Genomic DNA, 26,696 nt, shown 5'->3' on the forward strand with positions numbered 1-26,696 from the left:
GAATCATAGAAATAAAGCCAAAGTCTTATACAATAATCCATGACTTATAAATCCTATTTGTTTTCCCTTTTATCATTTTCCAGTCACACAATCATTTTGCTATTCTGTAAACACTGTATTTTATTAATTCAGGACTTTGGAACCTGATATTCCTTTATCTGGAATATCCTTCCCCTAGATAGCCCATGGCTTAGTCTTTGACTCCAGTGTCACATTTTATGGTCTTCCATATCCATTCTATCTAAAAGTCTAAACTTCCCTTTGATATTCCTATCCTGCTTTACATTTCACCTTGATTCTTATTATTAACATGAACATTCACTAGCAAGATTTTTATGTCAAAAATATTTGATAAATGTATGAATAAAGGGAAATGCTAAATTTTTGTTCAGTTAATTATCATCCAATTGAGGCACAGTACCACAGATATTTACAGATCTTATTTTATATATTTATTTAGTTTATGTTTGCCTCTTTCATCAGAATGTAAATGCCTTTTTAGCACAAATTTGTTTATGGTTTTATATTCTATGGATAGAAAACCCATCAAATTGAAAAAAAGAATGAATAAATAAAAAAGAATATAATCTAGTTAAAATTCAGTTTGACATATGGTCTTGGTGACATTGACTAAATCTATGTACTGCTCTCTTTCTGAATTTTTAAATAAAATGGGTATTTGAAGACCTTTAACAATTATTTTGATAGACTTCTAGAAATAACTACAGATTGGGTCAAATGAGACCTGCTTGGGCTAACCAAATCTTAACAATTTGATAAATGACATATTTGAGGAGATATTTTAAATATGACTGTGTGGTTCACCTTGACACAGCCAGAAAAATGTTATTTCAGTTTTAAAAACTATTCCTTCAATCTAGATACTAGGCAGAACCACAGCCAGTCTACAACTAACCTACAGCCTGTATGTCACATGTCATGTAACTGTAAATCACTTAGATTTTGGAGTTGTTTTTAAACAGAATAATCTAGTGAAAGATGACCAATAAATCTTTCATGACTAACCATGTTATCAAAAGATTAAAATTAACCTGAATAAGAACAGCAGCCTTCTCCCTCTGTTCTTGGTTATTCATAGTATTTTTTCTTTTTTCTTTCTTCAAAATAGTCTGAATATTGATGAAGGAATTTGGCAGGGGTTCTACTGCAGCAGTATGCCTCCGTGTAGAGAAATTGATCTGTGTGCGCACAAGGTAACCACGCCAGTGTGCCTGGATTACTACTGCTGCCCTGCTACAAAGAGGAGAAAGAAAAGTTTTAATCTGCATGAATATACACTTGTACATAAGAGGTATTCATAACCTATATTTTAAACATGAACTGCATATAGTGCTCCTTAAAACAAAGACCCTTCTTTTGTCTAACTCTAGTTATAGAAGAAAAAAATATGTAAACCTTCAAATTTAAAGGAACCAATAGGCCAATATTAATGCAAGAGATACAGGTAAAAGGGGGTTTTGTTTATTTCTTTAAGAGAAATATAATAGAGATTTTGCATGATACTAAGGATTTTGATCTGGGTGGAAGGTGACAATGAGAAGAGATAAATAAATACTTAAAATACCCTCTTAAAGCCCAAAAATAAAGTCTAATGTTCTCCTAGTCCATGTCTACTTGCCAATTTCAGGCAAAAAATTAGTCAGTGCTGTGGTTTTCATATCCCCCTATGATATGCAGCAATAAAAGAAAAGTGTGATGAATATCTATGCAGCAATAAAAGAAAAGTGTGATGAATATGTACACTGATAATAAATGAGTACATGCTGTGTTTATCACTTAACTCTTTCTAATTGGAATTTTTCCCTTTCCCATAAAGATTACTGTCTTACTCTTACTCTCTTTTCAAATTCCTGAATTTGGATTAAAAGATATAAGTTGGAGAAAGGATTCTATTTTCCAATGTTCTCTTGAAACAGTTTTCAATAGTTTTGTAATTTATCAAACCCAATGAAATTTTGTCCTTTCCTCATACAATCTGGTTTAAGACAAAGTCTACTTAAGGAATTCTTTCTATCGTACATGACCATAGTTTATTTGTGAGAATTTAGAAAAGTAATAATACAATTATTTGCTAATGCTAGTTTGATTTATTATTGTATTACTATCATCATCATAATCATCATCTTTTCTTAACAAATATCATAAAGTAAAAAATATCCTTAGCATAAGTGTATTCATAAATCAGGCTTAGGAAACTTTGACATAGTCTACAGTACATCTTTCTGAATTACTAAATGGCAAATTTTAGTAGGTAAGTATACATTTTCTTTTCCTTTATTCTTGAAGTCTTTGATTTACATCTCTGTTTTCACTTATTCATCCCTACATACTTTTATCCTTTAGCTACTTTATTTATCATTCAGAAGTTCCAAGTATTATTTATATAAAATTTCAATAGGCAATGTCTGCAGTGTTTGGATCAAAAGCAATCAATTAAATAAATCAGTAAAGTATAAATCAGGAAACAGTAAAGCCATTTTTAAATAAAATATTATTTCTATAATAGGAAATAAACATCAGTTTTAGGATATTAAACTATTTAACAACTCCCAGAAAGGAAATCACTGCATACACTGATAACTTCTCAAAGTAGGAAGACTGGGGAAAGCAAAAATAGCTACTGTGCTTTTCTGACTCCTTCCCTGTTCAGCTCAGCACCAATCACTGTCAGAAAATCTGAGTCTGACATTTTTTCTCTCTCATTGGCTAGACACGAAGGAAAAACAAAACAAAAAAAGAGATCAAGAAGTTGATAGGCCAAAGTGAAAATCAACCTTTGCTGGTTCAATAAGCAATAAAAGCCAGCCATTAGCCTTCAAATATAAAAGTGTTTAATAATTGCAAGGAATTTTATGTGATTAATCATGAAGATTAGTTCTGAACCTTACAAAACTGTTATGCCAAGAAAATTACAGTATACAAATATCTGCACACATGCTTATTAAATGTTTTACTACATTGGAAAATACTTAGCAAATACAAAGGTATAGTTTTTAAATAAATTACTTGATTATTCAGAAAGTATCATTTAATTATTTTAGAATATAATATTTTATTTCTCTTTCAAATTATCTCAGTTATTTAGAAATTACAAGGCAAGAAAAATTTCACATTTATTCAATTTTAATGAATACTAGAAATCAAATCAAAACTAGACAAAGTTAATCAAATTAATCTGCATGGTGATTACATCATAAAAACATAGTTAAGGGAATTGATATAAAATATTATAGCGATTTAAACCTTGACCAACTTATTATTTAGCACCATTGACTTAATATCATCCATCAAAAATAGTAAATATAACATCTGCAAAGAATATGACTTACAAATCTTACATTTTTTCACTCTGTTCCATATGCTGGTGATTCCTCAGCAGAGAATTTGTCATTTCTGTTTCCATGAATGAACTTCCTTTGGTGGGGATGCTTTTTGTCTTACCATCTTCTTTCTTCAGGCCTACTAATTTTTCCTGACTTCTTCCTTCCACAACTTCATATGCAGAGGAGTAGCTTATTGGGGAATTATTAAAGCAAGGGTCCATCCACTGCTCAGAAATTCCTGGTGAGTCTGTTCTATGTTTGTTGGTGCTAGAGTGGAAGACTTCATCTTGCAGTATGAAGTCACTGCTTGGAATGGCCAAATGATTTTTCTGGGTTTCTGATTCATCTCTCTTAGTGATACTTATATCCCCATGTTCATGTGCATATCTGCATTCACTACTAAGTGTCATCAACTTCTTAAAATAATAACAGAAATTTTCTGCAGTATCCAAGGTGAACACATCCCTGAACAAATAAATGATGAGACCATTTAGTATTAAATATTATTCAGTAAGTATAAAACTTCAATAGATTTTGCAAATAAATTTTGTTACACGGCCTAAAATGAACATTAAAATTAATTAAAAGATTCACTGTAAATTACTTCTAGTTATTTATAAAATTCACCTCATTATAAACAAAATCTTAAAATGTTTTTGTTATTTAATTTAGAACTGTCAGTCCAGACAAAATGTCTGGAAGATTTAGAACCATTTTTATTCAAGATATTTTTGGTACAACTGAATGAGAAAAATTCATGCTTTTATTACCATAAACATGAGAAATCATGGCTGCCTAAATTTGGAGAAGTTATTTATGAAATAAATTTAAAAAGTACTTTCTACATTGACTCTTGCCACACAAAATATTTGTATTGGACTTTTAAACAAAGAATTTATGTTATGGGAAAGTTTGTATTTCTATTTTTCTTTGGAAAAACAATCCATTGCAAAGAGATTTCAAATATTTTAAGACATAAATAGGTGAGATTCTCTTAAAAAATTGTGGATTTCTCTTTTGTATATTGTTATTTATGTAATTACTCAAACTTTCATGTGTTTGTCAGTTATGAAGCCCCCAATAACAAATGTAAAGGATACATGAGCATTATTCTTAGAGACAATTTATTTATCTTCCTTTAAACGTATCATATTTTGAAAATGTTTTACTTATTTCAAAAATATATTTTATGGATATATTTAACATATAGTCACAAGTTTGTTTATTTTTTCTTCTGAAATAATGCACTATATAAAAATATTTCATCATAACAAACAAAATAGAAGCTATAATTATTTCCTAACAATGTAAAGATAATTAGATAGTTTCTGTGTTCGTAAAGTTAATTACTAGGCATTAGCAAAGATTTCTTCAATATATTTTTCATATTTTGTATTTTACTCATTTTATTTACTAAAAATTAGAAAAGGTACACAGTGATATCAAATGTTTATGGTAAGGTGCTGAATTCACTGATACAGTGCATTTTATTTTTCTTGTTATAAGGAAGACTCATCATAAGTGAAAACAATGTGAAAACATTTCTTGTAGCTTATTTGTAATTTATGAAGAGATGCAGATTTTAAAGTCCAGTTTTAAAAAGATCAATTATAATTCTATTTATTTATTTATTTATTTATTACCATGGATTGAACCCAGGGATACTCAACCACTAAGCCACATCCCCATCCCTTTTTTTATATTTTTAAATTTAGAGACAGGGTCTCTCCAGTTGCTTAGGGTCCCACTAAGTTGTGGATGCTGGCTTGAATTTGCAATACTCTTGCTTCAAGCAGCCTCCTGAGCTGTATAGGTGTACACTACCACACCCAGCTTATAATTCATTCATTGTAATTCCACCAGGATTCAAAGTGGGGTGGGGAAAAGAAAGTTCTCTTTCTTCAATATTTGATTACGATTCAGCTTCTGTGCTCTGAATACATGTAAGAGTTGACTGCATTTTTCCAGTGTGGTGCTGTAATACCTTAATATATACATATATTTAGTACATGTATCTTAAAATTTAGTCCTGTAATACCTTAATATATACATATATTTATTATATGTACCTTAAAATTTAATATATATTATGTTATAAAACTTGTTTTACTCAATTGTAACATTTTATTTACCTAATTTTCTTTTATGTTAATCTGTGAATTCTTTGAGGATAGTCTTGCCCATAATAATTGTTAAATAAATTTACAACTGATTATTGATAACTAATAGAATGAATGTTTGCAGTGTCTTGAAACTTTTTTCAAGTTTCTATTTGTTTTATCTAATACTTTAGCATTGAAATATATCAAACTACACTCAAAATATATATTGATGTATTTCTAAGAATAAAACCATGAAGTCTAGAAGTTTTTCTAAAGGTAGAATATCCCCTGGAACAAACTGATTTAAAGCAAAAACAGAATGATTGTGACAATCAGCATATTTAAAAATTATGTGTATATTTTACTTTATTTTAAATACTACCAGGAGGAGATAAGAATCTTACCTATTTCCATTGACATACTTTTCACTTAGTAAGTTGAATTCTCGAATTTGGGACTGACAAAATGCAAGCAAATGTCTTGATTCTAGATGACAGTGTTCTTGAGTGTGGATTTCTGAATGAGAGTTTACCGTATCACCATTAAGGATTTTTAGAGAAGGTAACACTTCAAGTAGAGAATGCCTATTAGAAATAGAAAACAAAATGTTAATCTTGATATGAAGAGTACATACTTAAAAATTACCATATGTCTAAGACATAAATAAGCACACAATGTATTTCTCAGAAAATGCAATTGGTTTTGCAGAGAAAAACGTACAGTTTGTTTAAAATTTACAGTATCCTAACATGCACAAAGTAAGTTTTAGAACTCCTGATGTGCATTTTATCATATTCTTCAAAAATGCACATAGGAAAATCAAAAGTAGAAACTTATGCTGGAATTGGAAGTATAAAAGGCTGCATTATGAAAAGAATGATAATATGAGATAAACTCTTACTTAGCAGATAATTAAAATAATATTGCTGAAAGTTACCATTTTCTTCAGAAATAGAGATTAATTTTCACTGTCAGTAAAATGTAGTGACAAAAGAGTTAGGAGATAACTTTCATAACCTGGAACACCTAAAATTACATTTTCTCCCAAATCTTGATAAGGATTGTAATTATAACAATTATCAAAATGTGATCAAAAGTCTGTAAGAAGTGTGGGGGTTGTGGCTCAGTGGTAGAGTGCTTGCCTGGCACATGCGAGACCCTGGGTTCGATCCTCAGCACCACATAAAAAAAATGAACAAGTGAAATAAAGGTGTTGTGTCCAACTACAACTAAAAAATAAAATATTAAAAAAAGTCTGTAACAATTTAAAAGATAAATTATACTTAAAAAAAGTCAGAAAGCAAGAGTTTTCCATTAATCCTAGTCTTTAAGAAATAATTGCCCAAATCTTACACAAAATAGTATAATAATCTTTACACAATGATGCTAATGGTCACTAGGGAAAAGTGGACTCAATGAACAAGACTCCAATTTTTAAGGATTAATTGGTCCTTTGAGGAAATCTACAAAACCCTGATGAAAGATTCCAAAGAAAAATACCTAAAAGGAAAGATATCCCATATTCACAGGTAAGAAAACTTAGTATTGACAAGATGTCAGTTCTTCCTCTATTGATTTAAGGATTCAACTTAATCCAAAATCAAATCCCAGCAAGTTTTTGTATACATTAATAAATCTATTCTAAAGTTTATGTATAGATGCAAAAAATTAGAATAGCTAACATAATATTAAAGAAGAAAAAGTTAAGGGACTGACACTGTCCAACTCCAAGACTGAATTGGACAATTACAATAACCAAGATAGTAAGGTAATAGGTAAAAAATAAAAAGAGACAAATATAGCAACAGAATAGAATATATAGGCCAGAAAATAGAGAAATAGAATGATCTGATCTTTGACAAAAGAGAAAAGGCAGTATAATGAAGCAAAGATTGCATTTTTAACAAATGGTTCTAGACTAGTTGGACTCCCACACTTAAAAAATATGAATCTAGATAGACCTTAAATCCTCCACAAAACATTAACTCAAAATTGATAAAAGAAGTGAACGTAAAATGTGAAAGTATAAAATTCCTATAACATAGGAGAAAAACCTAGATAACCTTGGATATGGGATGACTTTTTAGATCAAACATCAAACATTTGATCAATGAAAAAAATCAATAAGATAAACATGTTATTAAAGACTTCTACTCTATCAAAAGACTATGTCAAGAAAGTGGGAAAACAAGCTAAAGAGTAGGAGGAAACAATTGAAAAATATAGGGTTGATAAAAGATTGTTATTCAGTATATACAAAGAACAATGAAAAGTCAACAATAAGAAAATGCACAGATTAATTAAAAAATGGGCAAAAGACCTGACCAGATATACTCATTAAAGAAAGCATAAAGATGGTTTTTAAAAAGTAGGAAAATATATACATCATAATAATTTTGAAGTGCAAATTAAAATAACCATAATATATTACTATACATTTTAGAAAGGCCAAATTTTGAAACACTGATAATAACAAATGAAAGTAAACATGTAAAGCAAAGAAAATCTTCCTTGTTGGTGGGAATGCAAAATTACATAGTCACTGTGGAAGGCAATTTAAACATTTCTTATAAAATACTTACATCCTTACCATATGATTCAGCAATAATACTTATTAGTATTTACTGAAATGAATTAAAAATTTGTGACTTCTAAAGTGCAAGAAGTAAAATCAAGAATCAATAAATGGGAAGGATTCAAACTAAAAAGCTTCTTTTCAACCAAAAATCTTGGGATAAAATCTTTACCACATGCACCTCAAATACAGCATTAACCTCCAGGATATATAAAGAACTAAAAAATCAACACCAAAAAAACAAACAACTCAATCAACAAATGGGCTAAGGAACTGAACAGACACTTCACAGAAGAAGAAATACAGTCAACAAAAATATGAAAAAATGTTCATCATCTGAAATGCAAATCAAACCTTAAAATTTCATCTCACTCTAGTCAGAATGGTAATTATCAAGAATACAAGCAACAATAAGTGTTGGTGAGGATGTGGGGAAAAAGATACACTCATACATTGCTGGTGGGACTGCAAATTGGTACAACCACTCTGAAAAGCAGTATAGAGATTCCTCAGAAATCTTATAATGGAACCACCATTTGACCCAGCTATCCCACTCCTTGGTCTATACCCAAAGGACTTTAAACCAGCATACTACGCCCTTTAACAGATAAATGGATAAAGAAAATGTGGTACATATACACAATTGAATATTACTCATAATATGAAATCATGCCATAAAGAAGAATGAAATTATAGCATTTGCCAGTAAATAGATGGAGTATTTCATGCTAAGTGGAATAAGCCAAACTGAAAAAACCAAAGACCAAATGTTTTTTTCTGATAAGCGGCTGCTAATACATATTGGGGGTAGGAGGTAGGGAAAAATGAAGGGACTTTGAATTGTGCAGAGGAGAGTGAGAAGAGGGGAGTCGGTGTTAGGATGGGAAGGATTGTAGAATGAGACATATATACATGTATGATTACACTAGTGGTGACTCTGCACTATGTTCAGTCATAGGAAGGATAAATTGTGCTCTATCAGTGTACAATGTGTCAAAATGCATTCTACTGTCATGTATTACTAACTAGAACAAATTAAAAAATAAAATTAAAAAATTATGTCCACATCAAAATCTGCAGAGATCTTTATACTGGCTTTATTTATAGTTACCAAAACATAAAAGCAACCAAAGTGTCCTTCAGGAGATGTGTGGATAAAGAATCTGTGGTATAAATAGCCAATGGATATTATTAAGTGCTAATAAAAGGTGAACTATAAAGCTAGGATATGGGGAAAATTAAATTCATCTAAAAAGATTACATATATTGTTAAACTATATAACATTTATGTAAAGGTAAAATTATGAAGACAGTAAGATCACTGGTTGTCATAGGGTGGAATTGGGAGACAAGGATAGAGAGAACACAAATTTTTAGGGCAGTCAGTGGAAGTATTCTATATGATACAACAATGGTAGGTAAATGCCACTAAACATTCGTCAAGAGTCACAGAACATAAAGTAGCAGATTAAACCCCAATGTGAAGTATGAATTTGGGGTAACAATACCGTGTCAATGCATTTCCTTGATTGTGACAATTGTACCACTTTGGGCAGGATGTTAATAATGGGAGAGTTGGTGCATGTGTGGTTATGGGGTATGTGGAACTCTTTGTACTTTATGCTCATTTTTCTGTAAATCTATAACTGCTTCAAAAATAAATTTTATTAATCAGAAAAGATAAACTAACAATTATTTGACACAGGAGGAGGGATGACAGGGTAAGATTACTAAAATGGTTAAGATTTAAAAGGGAAAATTCCAATGAAAATATTAGTATCAGTTATTCCTACTGGTAGACTGTATAGGCTGGTTAACATATTCATTTATATAAACCAAGTTGGAAAACAAAACATTAATAGTTTCTTCTCATGGAAGATATGACCTGCAAAGAAAAAATGCATAGGGTTAATCAAAGCCATAAGGCACACCTGCATATAATTGCAATTTATGTAATCTTGAAACTGAATTAAAGATAATAACGAATTAATCTTCCTCCATGACAACAACAACAAAAGAATAGAAAATTTCTTTATTTACCAAGGATAGAGATGGTTACCTCCCCAAATTGCCTTTATCCCTTTCCAAAAAAACATCTTTTTTGCTTACTAATATTTAAATAAGAAAAGAGGGAAAACAATTTAGGTCTCATTCTTTAAGGGAATTATCATATACCTTACAATGTTAGATAGCTAAAAAGCTTTGTCATTGTGCTAATAAAACTTTGAAAGAATTAAGAATATTTGGATACATACATTTTGAACCTATTTAGGAAACTTGAAGTTACCAATGTTTATCAAATCATAAACTGCCACATTTACCATAAGGGGTTAAATGAAGGGCATATATTGTGTTTCTGGTTGCATTCAATTAAGGATATGGTTCAAAAGCCAAATGTTATATTAATATAATAGCTAATCATCACAGTGGTGACAAGATAATCAGAGGTAATCACCAAAAAGATGAAATATTAAATACTACATAAAATCTTTGATTAGGTTCTCATCATAAAAGCAAAAGTCATTATCTGAAATTTAAGTTATTAATAATCAAAATAGATGAAGAGATCAACTATCCATATTCCACACTATTCTACCCTGCAAATTTGTTCATTACGTTAGCAATAAGGCTACATTGTGTTGTTACGTTTCCATCAAACTACCAAGTTTTTTAAAGATACGACTGAAAGGTCAAAATAAATGATCTAGTTATAATCATAATGTATTAGGTATGAAATAATGATGTTTTTGAGATAGATAGTAAAAGAAATTAAGTTAAGAATGTGTCTATGTTCCTTTAACATTAAAAACAGATATTCTGATTCTTTGTATTGTTTCTTTAGGTTCTACTTCTTAAACTGTAGATAAGCAATCATAAAGTTTTGACAACTTGATGGAAGCATTCTTGAGCATAACCATCCCATAACCAGTGTTTTTTAATTCTTTGGGTACCAAGCAAATTTCCGTCTGATGCCTTGGGGACCTGACTGGCAGAAGGAAGGAGGTATGTTCATAATACTCTCTAGTCTTTGAAAGAAAAACTGTATAGATGATAAGGAAAATCTCTTCCTTCCCAGAAATTATCCAAAAATAATTTATGACAAAATTGAAAATCTTTTTAAACCAATCTAATAAAATTCTAGCGGCAAGAATATAATTTATTTTAATAAATTAAGATTAATTAATGTAGATTAATGAACAAATATATTACAAGTATATTTAATTTAACAAAATAATCTTTATGTTCCATGCAGCCAAAGTAATAAAAAGTAAAATAAGTTTAAAGATAATTTGGCACATTAGGTATGTAATTAGCTGTTCCTACTGATATTATGTGGTAGTTGTTCATATAGAATTGACACCAGATTAGCAAGGGACAAATTGATGGTTTTATCGTCAAATACTCTATTTACTCTATTTTCGACATAGTTATCATTAAGTATGATATTTTAGCTATGGAGAATAAATCTAGTGAATATGAGTTAACAGGGCTTGAATTTTTATATCAGAAATTTTGATGTTACATTGATTACCTTTATATAAAATAGTTTCCAAATGGTTTATTTTAGCCATAATGTTTTGAAGATATTTTTCAACGTAAAAATTTACTTGGACCTTCACAACTGTAACAATAGCTTGAAACTTATGAATTATATAATCAATATCCAGATTGAAATTACTGTTTTATTTAAAATATTTTTTCTTTAATTTTATTTTAGAGAAACATTCCTCAAGCCTGCATAAGATAGCAGTACATGGATTAGCTTTAAGTTCAAAATGCAGACGTTCAGTAATTTATGGTGAATATATTAGAAAGTGCTGTAATAATTTGATTAATGTTGGAAATGAAGTATAAGAATACTGAGAGACCTCAAGATTAGTTTTTCCAGCTGGGCTTTTCCTAGTCAAGGGCAGAATCAATATTTCATTTAGTGAAAACTTCCCAGTGAATATTCTGCCACTTAAGAAGGTCTATTAATCAACAGTGAATGAAACAAATTCCCATAGGAGATTTCAAACTGAGTCTGTAGATTAAACTTTAGAAAGAGATTTTTTAGTACATCAGTTTTGTCTGTGTTATCACTGGCTAGACATGAAAGTAAGAACCCAACTGGGAAAATCTATAACTAATCCCTTTGTTGGTACCAAGGGGGTTACATAAAGTTCACTGAAACACACTGCTTAAAGTCTGAGTTTGTCCTTTCACTCACAAATCAATGTTTTATAGATTTCTAGATTTTAATCCTTTAAATAAATGAATTTCTTCTTTCAATTAATGAAAGGTGCATTAGACTAACTGATCTAAGTAAAGTAAGTGGCATTTAGTTCAGAAAAGTTCATTTCAATATAGAAATTATAACAGTCAAATAAATGTACATATCTACACTATAAAAATAATTAATTTTCTTTCATTATTGATTATTTCTCATTAAATACTTCCTTTTAAACCAAAAAGCACATCTTAAGACAATAAAATATGAATATTATATTTATGAATATATAATAAATTTATTTCAATATATTTTACCACCAATATATTTAATGCGATAAAATAACTTTCATGCTTCATACAAACAAAATAATTTTTAAAATTCAAAAATTATTTGGGACATTAGGTTTGTTTATAGTTGCTACAACTGGTAATGTATCAGCTGTGTGGATAAAAAGTGATATCATATCAGCAAGAGAATTCAGGCTCTATTTGCCCAACATATAATAAAAAACCTATGACCCCTAAGGATTTTGTTTTCAATAATGAGCAAAACTCTTTATTTTTATTTGGCATCAAAGACTTGTTTCATATAGTGTGTAGTGAAAATAAAAGTACTTATCTAAAAATAAACCATCAAATATTTTTATCTGAAATAATATCACTTGCCAAGAAGTGCCCTTTAGAAATAATTATAATTATAATTTTCATATTGGACTTTTATATCTAAAATCTGGCTCCTAGCAATGAGGACTTAAGCCTGGGGGATTAGTACCTTAAATCCTCATGGAAGAGTAGCACATCCCCAAAACTTGAGCTACTACAGCTAAATGGAGACCTTGACTGCTTTCATTCCAGATGAGAGAGTTCCCCTCTTAGCTGGTCAGAGCCTAGCAGTATATTTAGGTGAACCTTCTATGAATAAATCTTTTAAAAATCTGAAAACTTTGATTCTATCATAATTTGAAGTTGACTATTAGCTGATATTTCATATAGTCATTTGTCCCAGAGTTGTTATTTTTCCCCCCTCTTAAGAAACTAGTTTAATTTGATAAATACTTTATGGTACTATAGAGTTTGAGGACTCCAGTTTTAGAACTCAGGATATTGATAATTACTAAGACTTGGCAATAATACAATTTTTAATTTATAGGGATTAACATTTTTAATAACATGAATAAAATCTAAAAAATGTAATAGAAAAGGTAACACAACTGAAACATGGATTTTTAAAGCCATTACCTATTATAATGTAATTAAGTACTGTAATAAAGTTCTTCAAAATACTGTTGCATATCTACAACATACAAGAAACTGTGTTGGTACTGTATAACCACTATAAAAATTATAGACAATTTACTTTAACTAAGAATATAAATTTTCAGATAATCAAGAGTCTTAAATTATTTCCTTTATAAAATTTAATAGGTATAAATGAATTTCACAACTGAATGCATACTAAAGAAATGTTACAGTTCACAGTGAAGATGGATAACTAAGTACAGTTTGCACAACGTAGTATTGTAGACAAGCTGCTAAATTTTCTGTGTAAATAAGTCCTTTAAAACATAAGGAAATGTATTCTTTTTTACCCTCCAGTCTAATTCCAAGTTCTAAATAACAATTATTTTATGCTTCCTTCTGTTCTCTTTTAAAAATTGCATTTTTGTTCTTATATGTAGCAAAGATAAAGAAAATCATCATAAAATTTATATTCAAGATGCCCCAAACTCTATGGTTTGAATAAAGCTTACCCCTTCTGAAATTCATACTAAAGTTTAATCCCAGGTATGAGGAATTAAAAGGTGAATACTTAATCTCATTACAGTATTTAGAGTCCCCATGAAGCATGGTAGAGTAGCTTTCAGAAAAGTGAGAGACCAGAACACCGCCCCCCTACCCTACCCTACACACACACACACACACACACACACACACACACACACACACACATCCCTTGTCCCTTACACATGATGCCCTGTAGCTCTCTGCTGGTAAGAAGGCTATCACCAGATACAGGTCCTTGACCTTGACCTAGAACTGGGATCCAAAATAAACTGTCTCTTTTCTTCATAATTTAGCCAGTCTTTAACACTGTGTTATTAGCAACAGAAAATGAACTAATGTAGTGACAAACATCCTTTCCCCAGAAAATGAAGGGAGAAATATATGCTAACTTACTAAGGTTAAAAAAAGCAAGAAGGAAGCCATGAGAAAGAAATGCCATCTAGGCACTTATAAGGACAGGGATTTTGTGTCTTAAATATCCTGGGAGCTATTTATTAGGTTAAATGATCTTATCTAGCAGAGAATGAGTGGGGAAGAGTATGTTCTTACTGTAGGAGTTCAACTGATATACTTTTAATTGCCTGCTAAAATTACACCTGCATATAGCCCTAAAATAACTTCTTCCCTGAGGGAATAACCAATTTTATCTGACAGAAATAAGAAGGGCCTAAGATAATGCCAGGAATATATTTGGAATTAAAAATGTAATATCCCATTTCTAGAACCACAGAATCCCAACTACCCACACTATTTCAGAATTTGGAGTTCTTGCTGATTTCTCTTTCAGAAATAAAACTCTTAAAAGTAAAAAGGATCCTGCGGGATGGAGGGACAAGATATAAATATCATGAATGAGAAAAACATAATAAACATTCTAATTTTAAAATAATAACTTTTCTTATGCTGTGAAAATAAACAGTGTAGAAGTAGCCTATTTGTATGCTTAATACTAAAGAAAAGATTAGTACTGATCAAACATCATATGTAAATGGAAAGACTACAAATAGTATCAAGGATAAAAACTCAAAAATATTACAAGAGAAAGTAGATCCAAAGCTTAGAAGAGGTAGCCCAGCTATTAATATGAGAAAAAAATAAACCACAAAATATAAGAGTGTCCAATCCAAGGATTAGTAAACAATGTTCATTTAATGATTTAATCTAAGGCAAACATAATTTAGATTTTGTTTTGAGAATCATCTTTTAGTTTTTTGACATTAAAAACTATGCATTTGGACATATTATAAATAAGGTATAGTAGTTTATTTCTATACCACAATTAATTTTAAAAATGAAAATATGTGTATGTGTATTATGCATATGTGTATACATACACAGGTATGTGTGTATATGTGTGTATATATATTTATTTCTTCTAGCTCCAAATTGGAAAAATTTTCACAACAATTTGGGGATACTTTCATTACTTTTAGCACTTTACAATACCTGTACTTGCTAATAACTTTTAATTTCATCACTTATTCTCTTATGTCTTATTATTTCTGCTGTGGAAAAATATCTCTCCAAAATACCATTTTAATTTTAAAATAAATACTTTTCAAATAACTATTCAAAATTACACTATAGTTTATTAAAAACAATAATAACACATTTTATGTGCTGTGTGAGAAGCACTACTATGAAATGTTTTAATGATTTAACATACTTAGTCCACACAGAGTCTGTAACTATTCTCTAATATTCTTGTTCTTGACATTTCCTTTCCTAAGGTTAATTTGTAGATATGATGAGTTTTAGCTAATGGAAGCTGATTGAATTGATCACTGTCCTTTTAAGTGGCATGGTTAAATGTAACTTGTGCATACCCCTTCGTATTTTTCCCTTTCTCACACCAGAGTCTATTAGCTTAAAACAAAAACAAAAAAACAGGTGTCATTGAAGTAACATGACAACACATCTGAAGCAGTCTAAATTTGAGATTGTACAGGCTGAACTCAACCCCATCAGATGTAACATAGCAAATAATAAACTTCTTATTATACTGAAACACATTGACTTATGGTTTCTTTGTTATAGCATAACATATATTTTCCTATGGGGTAGATATAATTATTAAAATAATTTTGTACATGGGGAAACTAAGACACAGTAAAGTTAAAATAACCTGCACATGACCAGTTAATATAGTAGCAGAACTAGACTGCCCCTGAGCATCAACTTTCTCTTTTAAGAAAACTTTAAAGTGAAGAATATGCAATCATCTTGATTTTATCATTACTCAAAGTATACATGAATTAAAACACAATATTATAACTCATAAATATGTAAAATTATTCTACGCTGTTCAGATATGAGATGTCCCCCTAAAACTACTGTATTAATGCAGGAATGTTTGGAGATGAAATGATTGGACTATGAGAGCTGTAAACTGATCAGTATGTCTACTTTGAATGGATTGAGTGGCAACTCTAGGTAAGCAAGGTGTGGTTAAAGAATGTGGGTCACTGAGGGCATGCCCTGGAAGGCTTCTTCTTCCCAGTGGCCTCTTTCCCCATCCTTCTCTGTTTTTTGGTTACCATGAGCGAAGCAGTCCCCCTTCAACAAAGCCTTCTATAATGGTTCCACCTCAACTTGGATTCACAGAAATGGAGTTGGCCTCCCATACTAACACCTCTGAAATCATTAGCCAAAATAAACTTTTTCTCCTCTAAATAGTTTTTGCCAGGTGTTTTGGTCACAGTGATGAGATATGTGTTAGCTTCTTAGCTAACACATATGTCAATCAAAAAACTTTTAAAATACAAAATATACAAAAAAACAAAATAAAACAAATTACAGTTAGGATATAATTAAAGTAGGAAGCTTAGTGATTAAAATGCCATTTTGTCATCTAAACAAATGTCTTTTCTATAAATGCAAAACCTAAGACAATAATATCACACTAAATTTGTCACATACTCAATGGTTTAGGTCATAATTATATTTTCAAATTTTAATTAATTCATACATATCCAAGAAAATTATTTTAGGCTGAAGATTTTTAAAAAATAATTTTATAAAACTTTTCAAAAATAACTTTAAATTATTTTAAAAATTATTTTTAAAATTAACTTCCCACTAACAATTCCTATTTTAGGACAATTTTCTTCAAACTGCGTTTTTTGAAGCCATAATAAAAGATGCTCAGGGGATACAAAAATGCTTCTTTAAGCCAGGTGCAGTGACACACACATATAATCTCAGTGACAAGGGAAGATGAGGCAGGGATCTCGAGTTCAAAGCCAGCCTCATCAACTTAGCGAGGCCCTAAGCAATTCAGTGCGACCCTATATCTAAATAAAATAGAAAAAAATGACTGTAGATGTGGCTCAGTGCTAAAGTGGCCCTGAGTTCAATCCCTGGTACCAAAAAAAAAAAAAAATCCTTCTTTACCTCCAGTTGATTTCTTGAAGAAGTGGATTTCCAGTGATAGAGAGTTCACAGAGAGAACAGCATGCATCAAACCATTTTATGGCACTTGTAAGATCTATGGAAAAAAATCATTATAAAAGTATCAAAAATAAAGAAAAGAGTTAAAAGATAATGTCCATTTTATTTATTGGTTACCCAATAAAGAAAAGCATTATTTTTTATATCTTCTGCAGAATACTATATATTTTCTAAAGGAGACTATATTAATTACACAGATATCTATAGAATATTTTTTATCATTTAGGAGGTACTTAAACTTATATATGTCTACTTTAAAATATATGTCCTTAACTTTCTCATAGGCTAGAGAAAATGAGATAATATGTGCAAAAGGGTTAGAACATTTTGTGCTAGATTGAAATCACAAAATATGAAGAAATTAAACCTAAAGTAACAGGATAGGTGGTAAAATTAAATTTAAACCTATATAGGTTTACATGGACATATTATATTTTTTAAAGTAAAAACAGGCATGGTGACACATGCTTGTATTGTAATCCCATCTACACAAGAGGCTTAGGTAGGAAGATTGCAAGTTTGAGGCCAGACTGGGCAACTTGTGAAGACCTTATCAAAAAAATAAAATTTAAAAACAGCTGGGATACAGTTCAGTATATGCATGAGGTCCTGGGTTTAATTCCCAGTCCTGGAAAAACCAAATGTGAAAATTGTATTTTTTTAAAACAAAATCTAGCAAATCTAGGGTACACTCTATAGTAATGCATACTAAATTGCTTTCCAATAGAAAACAACCATAAAGCTGGGAAATATCTTAAGCTCTATCATCTACCCATATCTAACTATCTATGAAGTACCTAATTAAAGTCTAACTCAGAGAAATGTGCTGTATGGAGGAGTATTACTACTTTCAAGTAGGAATGTGGAGCCCAAGCAAAGAGTCTGTTTTGCTACATTAAGGAGGCAAATATTACAACCGAGGCTGGAATTTATTAGAAAAAGTACTGAGAAGCTGAATGTACGCAAGTTGGGATGTCTGTATGATGACTCCCCTTGTATCCTTCTAAAAGTGCTGAGTTACATAGGATAGACAAGAAATATTCTCCAAAATCCAGCAGAAATCCTCTGCTGCAGAAGTAAGAGCTAAAAGTTGATACTAAAGTCCATGCAGCAGTTGCATCCATGCAAGCCTAAGACCAATTGGGCATTTCAGAGATCAGTGAAAATCTAGGGAGAATGCACATTAAAAATAAAGGCCAGACCCTGGAGTAGGGGTACCTGTTGTAAGACAAAATGAAACTAAGCCTGTCAGAAATAATGAACACTAACTTAATTGCCTGTTAGAATAAAGCTTAACCCCATTTAAAGAAAGACTAGTCTATATTATCTGCAATGTTCAACATACAGTTGAAATTTACTAGAAATATAAAGAAATAGGAAAATATAAGCTATTGTTAATATAAAAGCAGTTAGTAGAAACTAAACCAGATATAAAGTCAATTTTGACAAAGACACCAAGGAAGTTACATGTTGAAAACTGTATGTCTATATAAAAAGATGAACTCAATCTCTAGCTCACATATACATAAATTGCACTTTAAGATGGATTATAGACTTGATAAAAACTAAAAGTACAAAGCTTCCAGAAGAAAGCATAAGAAATTATGTTTTTAATCTGGAGATAGAAAAATATTTATTACAGTGGTTATAGAAAAATGACTATAAAAGAGTATACAAATTAGATTTTATGAAAATTAAAAATATCTTCTAATTTAAATAAAATTAATATGTAAAATAACATGGGAGAAAATATTACAAAGCTAATATTTGACAAAGAATTTCATCTAAAACAGATAAGGAATTTCCATAAATCAATAAGAAAAAGACAAATAACCAAAGTTTTAAAAAGGTGAGACACTTAATCATTCATAAGAAAAGATACAGAAGTCACTCATAAATATTTGTAAGAAAATTCAATATATTTCTTTATTAGGGAAATGCAAACTAAAACCACAAAAAGATAACACAGTGAAATACTAAACATATTTGGGAAGGAGTAATTGGAACTCATGCCCAGTGGAATGTAAAATTTTACAGCTACATTGGGAAAACAGTTTGCCAGTTTGTTTCAAGTCAAAACCACACCACTTTATTTTCCGGTACTCTTACAAATTTACCCAAGACTACTGACTGAAAAAAAAAACCTACAAAAAGAGTTGTATAAAAGTTTCCATCGGAATCTATATTTCTACATTCATAGCAGAAATCTTATGTAATCAAAATATCAATCAAGAGGAGAATAGATAAATTGTTATATATTTATTTTTCAGCAGGAAAAAAAGAACAAAGGACAGAATAAACAAGATGGTGGAATATCACATGATTATTGAGCAAAGAAGCTTGGAGACAAGATAAATCATACTGTTTGATTCCATTAAAATGAAGAAATAATTAACACGTGATGAGAAATTCAGACTATGGTTGCCTTGGGGAGTGGACTGACTAGAAATGGGAATGGGTAAATTTTTTGAAAGGGATAAGTTAATTCAATTCATGATTCTTTAATAAACCTTTGAGGGACATCTATATTTGGTAGGAATCAACAAATTAGGTTTTTATTCATCTTTATTAGTCTATTTATTTCATTGGTAGGGCATATAGGACTTTGAAATTGAAATGCGATGGTGATGCTTACCTAGGCCTACCAAAAAGATATGGAAGCAATATTATTTCAAAAGTGGAAAGAAACTCTCAATTATTATTATTATTATTTCAACATGTTTTATTGTGCAGCTTTGTTGTTCACATACCATTAGCACATGTACTTAACTCCTTACCACATATTTGGAGCTAAAACTCAAAAGCTTATTTGTTTTAAAAAATTAAATATTATTCTAAACTTACCAGAAAGACAATTGTTGCTGACATCTAGCTTTTCCAAAGAAACAAAATGAAAAAGTGGTATAATTTTTGTCAAACTGAAAACAAAACATAAAATTCATTAAAAATTTTAAATGGTCATATTCTTGATATTATTGATGTAACTATATAACAATACGCTTATTTAATAAAACTGTATAATTTACACTCAATTACGTATATAATTTTAATTCCAAAATACAATAACAACATTTAATAACAGTACTTATTAAAAATGTAGCAATCATAGGAGTCTAAGTAATCTTATTATGGATGAATTCTATTCATTTTTAAAGAGTAATCACCATGGAAAATTTCTACAAAGGAAGATTTTAATTCATTTGAAGAGAAAGTACAATAGAAGGGCCAAATTCAGTCACAAATATCATGGGCTTTGATGGGCATTTGCTATTCAATTTTAAATAAGTGGTTTTTGTCATTATTTTATCTTTGTATAAAGTCAATGTTTTATAGAAGTTACATTATTTTTTTACACACTGGCTCAAACATGTAACCTAAACATTTAATGCACAAACATAAAAATATCACTTTTCAATATGATAACAGATTAGAGAAACTAATATGTTTTTAATTGAAAAGCATTGCTTTGTTTGTTAGATTGAAAGCATTATAAATGCTGTAAGTGTCCAAAACTATACTAGTTTTAATTCTAAGTTAGAAATGTGCTTCGACTGAGGATGTAGTTCAGTTGGTAGAGTGTTTGCCTTGCATGCACAAGGCACAGGGTTCAATCCCCAGCACCACCAAAAAACCAAAGAAAAAAAAAAAAACAGGAAAAAAAATGTGCTTAATATATAAATACTAAGTCCATGGAAAAAAATGTTATTTTTTATATCCATAGAATGAATTTAAATTTGGCAGAAATATATGACTTTTAAAATAAATACACTTATGAATTATGCATACTAAAATAGTAATATAATGAACTTTAAATCCTTCTTTTAAGTGTTTATCTTTTTCTAAGTTATAATTGTCATTAAGAATCCATATTCCAGCAAAAAACATAAAATGATATTGAAAATGCATGATATTGAAAAAAGCTATGAAGGGAAAAATAAGTTTAGTTTGATTTATATTTTCAACTGAGACCAGTCTACACTTACTCTGTAACACAATATCATATTATTATAGCTATTTGGAAAATTAAAATTAAATCTGTTTATCTGAATCTTTAAAAAAGCCCCCTTGTATAAGATGATCTTATGAAAATTAAGTTTTCTAAATTAATCCTTTTATAAAATTTGAAATTCCATCCTATTCAAAATAGCACAATTTTAAAAAGGTACTCAGTAATTTTCTTTCCTTTTCTTTCTTACTGTCCCTTCACTATCCCATCAGAATTCTTTGCCTTTTTCTATGAACTCCCTATATGACATTGTTAAAGGCAATGACATTGTTAATAACAGCAACTATTACTGAGTTTAGAAGCCAACAAGTAACACTATGACTTATGGGATCTTGTAGCCTCATGGGGACCAGCACAAGACTAGCCCTTGTATTGACCTTGACTCCTCTCTTGTACTATCCTGTTCTGCATTAGCAGAAAGAAAGAAGATACTACTGATGAAAAAATAGACTAAATAATGAGGCTAGGAGAAAATCTAAATGTAGTCAATCCTAAATACAATATTACTATTCACAATTTACCTATGCGATACTATATCTTAAAAACAGTTTTCTGGGGAGAAAAAATCTAAATTACGAAAAAAACATCTGTGAGAATATATTGGTCATTACATTTATACAAACACTTCATTATTTGTACACTCCATAATAGTAAAATGTACTGAAATTTCACATGGATTTGGAAGAAAGGAAGGGAGGAAGGAAGGAAGGAAGGAAAGAATATGAAAAAAAGACAGGAGGAGAGAGGGGAGGTGAGAGGGGTGGAGTAGAGAGAAATAAATGTTGGAAACATAATTATAGAATTTAAGTATTCATTTTATCACTTTTCCTACCTAAGCAATTTCTGAATCAATATTGTAAACACAAAATAATTATTCAGGTGGAAATATAAAAGTATTTATTAACAAGAAAACTGTGTTCTAAGTTTAATAAATTTCTGAAAACTAAACTTTGTATTTCTACTACAAGGATTTTGAAAACTTAATAGCTAATGACATATTAAATCCTTCAGAATATAATTTTTCTATTTTTTCAGAATATTCCATATTTCTTATTAACAATTTATAAAGTGACATATACATAAGATATTAAACTATATAATTATTTAGAATTTTAAAAAAATCAATAAATATCATCGTTGCAAAAATCAATCAAAGAAATATCTATGACCAAATACTTTTAACACTGAAGTTTTATCTTGTAAGAATCCATATTTAAAAAATCATGTTCTTTATTATCTTTCAGATCTTAATCATGAAAACTAGCTATTCATTCACCTTTATGACTATACATTAGGAAGGAAGAAACCTAATCATAGAATCCCTTTTTTCAAACCTCTAGAATTTTTTTTTTACTGACATTCTGTGTATATTTTTTTCCAAGAAAATTCAAACCAGAAAGACAAAGGACATTAGTGAAAACCTAATACCATTTGACCTTGTCACATTAGCCCTGGGCATTAAAAGATATAACTTTCAAAGACGACAAAAAGCAAAAAATTTGTACAATGAGCAGCCAATGGTAATAGTTTCCACTTTCTGCTCCTACTTAGAGTCTCATTGGAAGTAGAAAAGCTTATGAAGCCAGAGTCGTCTTAGTTAGAACTCCTTGGAGTCAAACTTAAAACAGTCACATGTTGTAATGAAAATTTAAAACAGAAGTCAGGATGAAACAGGCATTTCAAACAATATGTACTAAGTATCATTCTTTATATGTATTCCATTTGTTGGGATACGAAAAGCATATGGATATATAATTTCTTCCTTGTGATGCAAATATTTATCAAGAACTAAAAGAATAATATACACAATCTAAAAACCATACCAACCACAAATATATATACATACATATATGTGTAAGAATATATGTATATATATACACACACACTCATGTATATAACTATATGCATTTTATATATACATTTATAAAATTCTCAGGTTTGTAAAATGAATTTATAAACATTTTCTATTTGGATTACCATTAACATCTTATAAAAAAAGTTAAGGTTAGCATTTTAACCCCTTTCACATGAAAAAAAAAAGACAAGAATTAGGTGGTGAGTTGCTTAATGTCAATTGACTGATAAATTATAGATTCAAAATTCAACTCCAGATCTACTGACACTGAGTTTTATCAAAACTGATGTGGTTCTGAAAGAAGTCAATGTACATATAAAAGCATAATGCAAGATGGATCTTTTCTACAATTAACGGTATTAATTTTGTTGTAAAAAATCCTAAGTTTGAAGTTGATTTTTGTACTGTGATATTAGGAAATAATTTTATTATCTTATATGTCCATTCCACCATTACATTTTCCTGGTGACTTCAGGCCCATTATTTCATCATCTCAGAAATGGTAGGTAGTGAGAGACTCAGAAAGAACATATCCAAGTATGTAACAGTATTATTAAGAATATCAAAACACTCAGCAACATAATTATGCTAATTTTTGCACAGATAAGCTTAAAATAAGAAGTTCTTTTGTCTCTAAGAGTTCGTTGAGGGCAAGAGCATATGTCACCTATTTTTCTATCCTCCAAAATAACAAATCCTATTAAAATATCCAAATATTATAAGACTAGGCAAACAAAATTATAAGGAAGGATAATTTGGGTTAATTATCCCAATCATCATTATCAATTCTTAAAAATTTTAGTATTTTAGTTACACTCTTTTTATTGATATGCACAAGTCATAAGAGAATAACATAGCAAAAGTTTATCACACACTACTAGTTTTAAATTTTATAGAAAGAATGTTATATGATAATTTAAGTTGTCCAAAGAAATTAAAGACATTGTTTTTTTAAAAAAAGTATTTATTTATTTATTTTTTAGGTAGACACAATATCTTTATTTTATTTTTATGTGGTGCTGAAGTTCGAACCCTTTGCCTCATGCATGCTTGGTGAGCACTCTGCTGAGCCACAACCCTATTCCCTTAAAGGCATTATTTTTATTAAAAAGTTCTTCAATTAAATATTTTCATATCTCTCTAAATATAATTTGCTGAGTGATTTACTGCATATGTCAAAATAAAGCTGATGATTTCATTTTAAAATTATGTTTCTTACCTGAAAAATATCATGTAAAGAAAGATCCAATGGGTGGGTATGTGGATGTGCCAAGTTATTTACACTGTGTTATCTATCAGAGCTAGTTTTTACACCCAATGTCCTTTAAAATCAAATCAACTTTCATATTTTATATATTATTAAAATAATTTGAGGGTATTTTAAATAAAGATTTGGTTTTCAACTGTCAAAGTTTAATAATAGAAGTCAAATAATTTAATACATACATGCTCAAAGGATGAAAAAAACCGTGCAAAAGTTAAGAAATAGTTTTATGTTTTTGAAAAAAAAAGGTCTAAATATAAAAATTAGGTTGTCCTTATTCACTTGTTTTCTAAGCACTGTATAACCCAAAGAGGTATTTTCTGTTAAAGGTGGTTCCTTTACTCCACTCCATGTGCCTTTGATGAACAAATTAATCATATTAGAGTGTATAAGCCTCAATGAAATATTAAGCAAAGGGAGAAGTACACATATTGTGCTCCTTCTTTGGTTTTAGACAGTTATTCTCTGCAAAGATCCAGATGTTTGGGGGTCTCAAATGAATTTTCTGAGGCAGATCCCCTTTTCAATTTAACATTAAGGTATTTCTTTAAGTGTTATTTTATATCCCTAGGGATATCAAATTTAAATCTATCTTAACAGTTACAAAAAGACATCCAAGTAGAGAGCAGATTAAAAATCATTCTTCCAGGACTTATTAAGTACCATTTGAGAGAATGAGACATCCTTCTGAATTAAATTAACTACCTCCTGTATTTTCCAATGATTATATTCTTTACAAATACAAACAAACCTGAGATGAGATTTCTACAAGTGTGTCTGAGAAGAAAAAAAATTGAAGAAACTAAATTGACAAAATTCTACTAACATTCTAGGTTATGGCAATCTATCACTTTTTACATTTCTAGAAAATTATCTTTATATTTTATGTACTCATTTATTAAGATACACTCACATAGAATTGCTGGAGACACCCAACTTTCTAAGTTATTTATGAACAGCACACAATTATCTTAAGCAAGCATTGACTGAATTTATTGCTTTAGTAAAGCATGCGTTTACCTGTTTTGGGAGATAGTAAGATTTTGTAGTAAAGGCAGCCAATATGAAGAAAACCCTTCAACAGTTGAAATGCTGTTATCATCCAAGTGTAATTCTCTTAGCAGAACATGATTCTCCAAAGATGGAAGCTATATTTAAATAAAGCTCATTAGTTTATATCAAGGAAGATACTGACTTGTCAGTTAACAAGATTTAAAAAACTTACAATAGATTCATAAATTAAATCATAAAAGAAATTATGAGGCTTCTAGTATAAATAAAATTTCTATTAATTAACTGTTTAATTTTAATATTCATTTTAAAGGTATTTCATGACAGTATATATGTATATTTTATAATATATAAATTTATCACTAGTTATAAGCCTAAATAAAAGTAGTTATGATTCATTACATTTTAGCATTATGATAACTTAATGTTAAATTATACTATAAGATTAAAACTATGTTGAACATTTCTTGGTGAAAGTATGATGAAAGAGTTCAAAGTAAATTAGAAATCAAATGCAGCTGATGAACATGAAAAAAATTTATTCAAAATTTCTTTTAAAATATGTGGTTGATATTTCTATTTAAAAAGTGTTGCATTAATGAAAGAAACCAATTAATTTAAAGCAATTACCTCAGTTAGATTATTTCCCTGTAACTTCAATATTTGGAGCAATCCACAATTTTCAAGGCCTTCAACATCAGTAAGATGATTATAGGAGCAATCCAGGTATATAATGGTAGGGGTTTCACACAGACCTTTTGTGCTAATCAACTGGTTGTGGTCCACAATTAGTTGTTGAAGATTTTTTAAAGATTCTAAACCACCTGGAAGAAAATTCTTCTAAAATGACTTGTATCATACCTTCTTCCTAAGGGTTATTATTTAAACTGCCATCTAGGAAATGTGTTTTTGAATGACATAGTTATATATCAATTGAAAACTGAACAAAATAATTAAAAGCATATATTAGGCACTGAATGTTTATTTTCAAATAACAATGAAACCATTAAGAAAGCTAATCTGAAATAGAATTGTCTATTAACTCACTTAGAGGGAATTAATTTGTGAAGCTTTTCAAGTCACCTAACAAAA

At 29.7% G+C, this 26,696-nt stretch overlaps 1 protein-coding gene across 1 annotated transcript in view; it reads right to left on the reverse strand.

Moving 5' to 3' along the window:
• Positions 1-26,696, reverse strand: part of Lrriq1 (leucine rich repeats and IQ motif containing 1) — a 182,134-nt gene that overhangs the window by 102,288 nt on the left and 53,150 nt on the right. Inside the window, exons 11-17 of the mRNA XM_078053052.1 lie at positions 26,235-26,428; positions 25,614-25,741; positions 20,313-20,386; positions 17,412-17,505; positions 5,851-6,030; positions 3,360-3,809; positions 1,053-1,254 (exon numbers count right to left, since the gene is read on the reverse strand). Coding sequence (XP_077909178.1) covers positions 1,053-1,254; positions 3,360-3,809; positions 5,851-6,030; positions 17,412-17,505; positions 20,313-20,386; positions 25,614-25,741; positions 26,235-26,428 — 1,322 coding nt within the window. The remainder of the gene's footprint in view (positions 1-1,052; positions 1,255-3,359; positions 3,810-5,850; positions 6,031-17,411; positions 17,506-20,312; positions 20,387-25,613; positions 25,742-26,234; positions 26,429-26,696) is intronic.

This window comes from Ictidomys tridecemlineatus, chromosome 6, assembly GCF_052094955.1.
Source record: "Ictidomys tridecemlineatus isolate mIctTri1 chromosome 6, mIctTri1.hap1, whole genome shotgun sequence".
In the NCBI taxonomy this organism is placed as follows: Eukaryota; Metazoa; Chordata; class Mammalia; order Rodentia; family Sciuridae; genus Ictidomys; species Ictidomys tridecemlineatus.